Source organism: Hetaerina americana, unplaced genomic scaffold, assembly GCF_022747635.1.
Source record: "Hetaerina americana unplaced genomic scaffold, ioHetAmer1.1.p SCAF_12, whole genome shotgun sequence".
NCBI lineage: Eukaryota > Metazoa > Arthropoda > Insecta > Odonata > Calopterygidae > Hetaerina > Hetaerina americana.
Genome location: NW_027286292.1, coordinates 17,710,760 through 17,718,705, shown reverse-complemented (window position 1 = coordinate 17,718,705; position 7,946 = coordinate 17,710,760). Strand labels below are relative to the sequence as shown.

The following is a 7,946-nucleotide window of genomic DNA, read 5'->3' as shown; positions in this document are numbered from 1 at the left end:
AAATTTGGTGAAATTTATATCACACGAAATAAAAACTAACAATATTATCTAGTTGCAAACTAAAATAACATTCCGGTCTATGAAATTAAAAGAGGAAATACATGGTCACTTGCCATGAAGTCTAAAAAATCTTAATTTTAGAAACTAGAAATTTATCTTCCAATAACAATATTAAAACATTAAATTTTCACCAAATATTTCCCAGCTACAATAACATTCATGTCTACGAATTAGGATAAAGAAATACATGGTCCCTTGTCGTGAAGTCTAAAAGAACAGCATTACAACCTTGGAAAATAATTTTGCAGCATTTTTAAAAAAACTAACCTCTATATAATTTTTTCCTTAAGCGATACTTTAATTGAATAACTTCATTAAAACTACACTGTTTAATATGCAATATTGGGTAAGATCTATTTTTATACCTGAAGTAAATAACCGTTGAATTTCAACTCATTAAAATGATTAGAATATATAAAAATTATGAATCTAATAAAAACATTCTTGCATATTATATTACTTATAGATTTTAACATAACTTTGAATGAACAACTGCATTATAGATATTTGAAAAACATTAGCTTTACTAATTTCTGATGAAATATGTAACAAACGAAATAAAACCTTACAATACTATCTGTTGAAAAGGAAATCTACTCAGATAAAAGATTGAAATTTCTTAGCTTGACAGGAACAACTGCTAAAAAGCTTATCGAAGCATTTAATTGCACAATAAGTTAGGAAAATAATTACTATTGATGCAGAGTTCGAATTTACAAAAAGGAAATTTTAAGGTACTAGATCGACATATTCTGTGAAATAATTGCTTACAACACTGGTCGCAGGTATTAAAATTCCGCGTTACAAAACAAATCTTTAAAGAGTAGTTTTCAAGGCATATGTAGGTAATTTAATTAAAAAACAAAGAGAGCATGCACCGGAAAAATAGGAGGTGAAACATATTCAAAACCAAAATAACATTTTCATTCATATTTAAAGCGTGAAGATCAAGTTCGCCTGAAACAGTGTCACTCAAAATATAAACATCATTCCGAAAAGTTTGAGTATCCTTAGATAAGAAAACATTTCATAATTTTGCTAAAAATACCCTCAATTATATCAGTTTTTTAATCAAACTGATATTTTAGGCTATGAAAAAATTTACGGAGGAATTTCGAACACTTGGTTACGAAGCATGTAGTTCATCAAAATTATTTCACCTCTGTAGCATTTAAACGAAATGAAGTGCTTAGTACAATTGATGCAACATAGCTATTCACATTGTTTCTAATATATTATTAATGGGGAAAAAAGGATCCACAAAACTTGCAAAACCTAGGAAATGTATATAAAGTTTCTATTACAATTGAAACTGGCGGCAATGAAGTTTCAATAATAAAGTGCATAAACTGAAATTGAAATATCAATTTGTGCATTGATTTATCTGATTGATTTGATTCTGAATTTTCTGCAAATTTCATTTCGTTGTCAATGAATGCACATAATATCTTCTTGCTGACAATTTTGGCCACTTATCTGAGCAATTTGCTTCTCAATGTTATGTCAAATTCACACACACAACATAATTTCCTCTTGCAGATCAAATTTCCTGAAAATAAAAAAAATGCTAATTAATAACAGGAATTTTTATGAATCGTTTCACAAACAATTTAAATAAATTATTTTTATTACCCCTCATTTCCTTTTTCGCAGAATTCTTTTGGAGCTTCTCGTCTCTCGTAGAGTGCCCGTAGTCTGAGATCTCTTTTGACCTCTGCCGCGGCTGGTGCCCTGGTTAGCTCGAAATGTGTACGGCCGATTAATTGCCTGCGCCTGATCCACGAAATTCGGCAAGGGTGGTGAAACGGCGGCGATTTCCTTGTCCTGCTGTGGAGGCTCCTGAGCTGAAGATGGCTCAGCCTTGGTGGATTCCACCTGGGATTCTGTCCCAGGAAAAGCAGTTGAACTACCTTCTAGGAGGGCACTCGCCGGCGTCTCTGAATATGATGTCAAATTAGGAGTCGTGGATGAATCGAAGCCCCCGGAGAACGAATCTTGGGGTGATCCTACGACTTCTTCATGCAGGGATAGTAACTCGCCGGCCTCATTCAAACAGGTCTCCCACGGCTGTAACTCTGAGTATTGGGTCCACGTTCCCTTTTCTTCTGTGGTTACTTCCGTGTTCAGCTGCGCAGTCTCCGGAGCAGGAGATGACTCGGTCGCGATAGAAGTCACAAGGGATTCTGTCCCAGGAAAAGCAGTTGAACTCCCTTCTAGGAGGGCACTCGCCGGCGTCTCTGAATTTGATGGCAAATTAGGAGTCGTGGATGAATCGAAGCCCCCGGAGAACGAATCTTGGGGTGATCCTACGACTTCTTCATGCAGGGATAGTAACTCGCCGGCCTCATTCAAACAGGTCTCCCACGGCTGTAACTCTGAGTATTGGGTCCACGTTCCCTTTTCTTCTGTGGTTACTTCCATGTTCAGCTGCGCAGTCTCCGGAGCAGGAGATGACTCGGTCGCGATAGAAGTCACAAGGGATTCTGTCCCAGGAAAAGCAGTTGAACTCCCTTCTAGGAGGGCACTCGCCGGCGTCTCTGAATATGATGTCAAATTAGGAGTTGTGGATGAATCGAACCCCCCGGAGGACGGATCTTGGGGTGATCCTACGATTACTTCATGCAGGGATAGTAACTCGCCGGCCTCATTCAAACAGGTCTCCCACGGCTGTAACTCTGAGTATTGGGTCCACGTTCCCATTTCTTCTGTGGTGACTTCCATGTTCCGCTGCGAAGTCTCCGGAGCAGGAGATGACTCGGTCGCGATAGAAGTCACAAGGGATTCTGTCCCAGGAAAAGCAGTTGAACTCCCTTCTAGGAGGGCACTCGCCGGCGTCTCTGAATATGATGTCAAATTAGGAGTCGTGGATGAATCGAACCCCCCGGAGGACGGATCTTGGGGTGATCCTACGATTACTTCATGCAGGGATAGTAACTCGCCGGCCTCATTCAAACAGGTCTCCCACGGCTGTAACTCTGAGTATTGGGTCCACGTTCCCATTTCTTCTGTGGTGACTTCCATGTTCCGCTGCGAAGTCTCCGGAGCAGGAGATGACTCGGTCGCGATAGAAGTCACAAGGGATTCTGTCCCAGAAAAAGCAGTTGAACTCCCTTCTAGGGGGGCACTCGAAACCGTCTCTGAATTTGATATCAAATTAGAAGTCGCGGATGAATCAAACCCAATGGAGGACGGTCCTTGGGACGTGCTTGCATTTTCTTCTAGCGGATATATGTCGCAGGCCTCGTCGATGGTTAACTCAAACGAAGGAAACTGCGGGTACAAGGTAATGGTTCCATTACCTTCAATTTTACCCTCCCACCTTCCTAAAAACGAGAGCGAAGAGTTTTGACGGAGTACTATCCGCCGATTCATTTTGCAGTGTGATTCGGTTGGTAGCAGAAGGAAGACTGAGATCCAAGGAAAACCAAAATCGCGTCTTAAGACTTTTAACTCTGCGTTCCTTCTTTATAGCCCCCGCTCGAAGAGGGAGTTGTTTTGCATTGAAACTACGACGTAGTGTGCTTTTCGGTTGATAGATGGTGCTGGCGTCGAATTGCTGCGTCATTGCTCTCATTACGTAGTCTATATTTTTCACATGTTATACCGTATTTGATATATTATTCATTTTTCAATTATTTATTAAATTTTCTTACCAATACGAAGCCCCGAAATTAAGAAATTATTTGATTGATGTTTGCAGGATAGAAAAAAATCTGCATTGGCCTAAATACAGAATTTGAACTGAAAAACCGATACAACTGCGATTCAAAAACCGCGTAATTTTTAATTAAAAAAAGGACCTCACATTTAAATGCATATGTTTGTAACAAATCTTTACAGAAGAAATGTCAACTTTCGATATGTAGTACGAAAATCTTCCGAACTGGCTATCTTATTTTATAGTAGCCGGCCTGCAGTGAAGAAAAACAATTATATTATAAAGGTATCAATCTGATCAATTAAGAATTCCAAAATAAGCTTTCTATTTAATAAATTTTCCACGAATGGCAATGACTGCTGCATTCACTATGGAAGTAATGTAAGATGACATCATCATAAAAAAGTAAAAAAAAATATTATGATAGAATATTCCACTTCCACCTAAGAGATTATCAAATTGGCTGAATTTTCCTTATTACCTTGGGAAATAACCATGTGGAAAAGAAAATTTTCTGGAGGCAATAAAAACAACTATTATGTAGTGCCAGTACATTGCCTGAAAAATGTGAAAGAAGCATCGCTAGATAAAAAATATAAAAACTGCAAAAATATACAATAATATTCTTCATGCTATTTCAGTGATCATTTAAAAGAACAAATTCTCAGAATCCAGTCCTTGAGTGACACCTGAAAAATTGAAAATCAACTGCTTCGGACAACATAAGGGTTGTCAAAAGGACAAAATTTTCCCCGGACCTAATTTTATTAATGCACGCCTAGCTTCAGTGATGCCTTGGCCAATAGCAGAAAGAAGCTCTTCAGAAGGAAGGATCGAGATTTTTTTGTCATCATCTAAAAGAAAATATAAAAATATATCCTGTAATAAATTATGCTTTGCCCTTAGGGTAGCTCTACATTGGTAACAAGGATGAACCTTGTGAACTGTCTGCACCTCATGAACACCCACATACGCATCTGAACATATTTCGTTTTTGCTTAAAGATCAACTTTTCTTTGTACCCAGCTGCTACTAATGCACAGAAATAATTATGCTCTTGTAAAAGAGAGGATGAGTCAGTGAAAAGATCACAGCCATCATCCATGGTATTTCTTTTGCTCTGGTTGACATACACATTCTTAATACCATTTCCAAGGCTGTTTGGAATTGGTGTGCATTGGGGCTTTGATTATTCCCAGTTTTACCAAATAATATTGAAAAAATCTTTTATCGCATCTTGTTTAAGGTATTGTGTTTTCAGGGACCAGAATTCCCTAGTTTTCAGTTCATCTCACGGCAAAATTACCACTGCTATGGTTGCTAGACATCCATCCTTCAAAGGAGGGTGGGTTGCATTTCTTTCCCAGGAACTTACATGACCTGGTTATAGTAAGGGCTGAATGCCAGCCATCCATATGATGCTTCACATTCCTGACGACCAACTCAATTGTTTCTTGTATTGGCTATCTAGCCGTCAAAAGTACAATCCTTTTCCATCAGAAATTATGCTGTAGCAGGCTTATCCATATGCCCAAAACACCAACAAAAACAAAAATAACATTGTATAGAGCGCCAATAAAAACTTTCTATTACAAAAGGAAAAAATTCTCATGTCTCACCTATTCCAACTAATGCAGGTGCTCCTATGGCAACATGATTACTAAAAACTTAAGCTGCTACATTTATACACATTTTCTGAAATGATTTTTGGTGACTAATGAGCATCTGTGAGGTCGAAGAGCTAACACAAGTGAAACATGATTACGGTAAAAAATGCATTACACAAAATTAATACTACCAATCATATAATTACGGCAACAGAAGCAGGTAATTTAAAAAATCAATTTTGAACCATGATATTGTAAAAAAAGGTTGCAATGTGAAGTGATTAACTTTTTCAACCCTTATTTAAATGGCATGGTTAACTCATGATGAAGAAGCAATACTCCGAAACAGCTATCACTTTGTGGCGGGTACTGAAAATTATGAATCGCGCCCGCAACAAATCATTTTCCCTATTAACCGCTCGCTATATTTTGGTCTCAATATGTCGGTTTATATGCTCGTAAATTGGCGTAGTTCACTTAAAAGCGGTCAATTGAAAAATGGACAAGAAATGAGAATTAATATATACGTGTGCACAGGAAGGTTATTATAAATAAAATAAAGTTATAAATATTACATTTATTCAATTGCGTCACCGATTTCCAAATGTTAATGTAAGGCTTACATTCCGAGAAAATAACAACGTCGTTACAACAATTGGCCCGCTGAGTCATCCTCATGTAAAACAACTAGAATTTAGAGAAGTGTAGACACTTCCTACGACGTACTAATCAGTATCACTAAGTGAGCGAACATGTAGCACAAAATACACACATTTCAAAGGAGTTGTATACGAATTGTAACAATTTCCGAACATACTGCTTGTAGAACCACCATTTCACCGAGGAAATTCTTCATGAATCGAATTCCGCATGAGTTTCATTTGTTAGTATACACATGAAATAACTTTTAATAATTATTAAAGGTAAAAGTGATTTCATGATTGACTAGCAATATGTGCGCGTGACTTCGTTAGGCATGAATCTTATTACGACACTTACTTACTTCTTAATTATCCCCGGAAAGTTGAACTCTTTTCCTCCTCTTGTGTTACAGCGGCACACCCAACATCTTCTACGTGCCATTGCTGATTTACGGAATATTCAACATAGAAAGATAATAGAAAACTCAACTTCATTCGAAGCTAGGAAGATTCAGTTTGAAACGAAATTGCATCCTTTCCCGGGAAGACGCTACCCCCCCATCTCCGCTTTTGGGGGGGGGAGGTCTGTGGGCATCTCTTAGTTCTGACCTCCGCTCATAGGTGGCTCGGAATAAGGCCGACAAATGCTCCAACTACGGACACCGCCCCTCTGAGAACCAATCCTGACAAGCAACCTTAGCAAGGCTCTCGCCAACAGACGGCGGATCTATCGCCGCGACCCTATGTGTAACACTGGAAACTAAGTGCCAATCCTTGAATCCCCTCCCCTCCAGTCTAAGTCTCATACCCCCTCTCCAAGGCCCCGCCCCCTCCAGTTACACACTCAGGCTTTGCAGCTGTGAGTATGACATATAATAAGGGAATACGACATTAGGACTAAAGAAAGTAAACAAATTTTACTTTCTTCAACCATAAAAAGAATAAATAAATGGAATTTAGAAAATCTTAAGAAATTATAAGAGTACCCAGCCATTAATTAATTTAAAATGAGCATGAAACATATTGGAAGGCAAAGGTAAACTCAAATCCTAGCTCAAATGGGGAAATACGTAACAAACACGGAGGTTTTTCACACATGAGCTGTTTATTTACAATGATTATAATGTGAAGAAGTATATCATTTTCAATATTCGGCCATTATATAATTTTTCTTATTTTGCGAAGAAGAAAGTTTGCAACGACCACAAGTGTCGCCCTTTAAATTGAAATATTCATACGGAATATGAATAATTTATATAGCTTTTATAGAGCTAAAACAATAAATCTGCGGGCTAAAATGCAACGTTTTAATGCAAAGTAGCATACAATTGTACTGTGATTTTTCATACACTGATATAATGTACTGGAAAAATTTCGTCGAAATAACAAATAGATGAAAGCCATTGCTCACTTGAGCAAGGGATACAAATTTAGTTGCCCCTTCCAGGATGAAACATTTGGCAGTATGAGAGATTTTTTTTTGCTAATTTTCATTTAATATTTCTTGGCACATACCTCAAAAAGAACCCTGCATAACCTAAGACCAAGTTTGTAAGAGAAAGATGGTTAATATTTTATGAGAATATCGTTTATATTTTCTTTATTTATGTCTTTATATAATAGAAAAGTAATTTATAAGATGATAGGATAATCCAGAGATATTGGTGAACAATTGAAAGGTAAAGAAATGAGATGATTTGCAAAAATATGAATTGCATGAATATGACTCTAAGAAATTAATTCTTTTAGAAACTTTTTAAAAGCTCCACTGTAATTAAATCATGCAAAAAAAGATCTGAGGCTATTGTAATTTTGGGTTGGTTAAACATTTTACGGAAAATAGGCAAAAAAGTGATTACATATATCTTTTGGAAAATTAAATATAAATGTCTCTCTTACTGTGACGCCTTCGTAGGTGGTACTCGGTACCACCCTCTTGGATTTCCCTGCACTCTTCTATCGGCCAAATCGATCTTAAAG

General features: G+C 37.4%; 1 protein-coding gene across 1 annotated transcript; it reads right to left on the bottom strand.

Moving 5' to 3' along the window:
- Positions 1-1,695: 1,695 nt before the first annotated feature.
- Positions 1,696-3,081, bottom strand: LOC139685821 (uncharacterized). The gene has a single exon (XM_071582938.1). It carries the CDS (start codon positions 3,079-3,081, stop codon positions 1,696-1,698), a length of 1,386 nt encoding a protein of 461 aa, XP_071439039.1.
- Between the last annotated feature and the right edge of the window lie 4,865 nt (positions 3,082-7,946).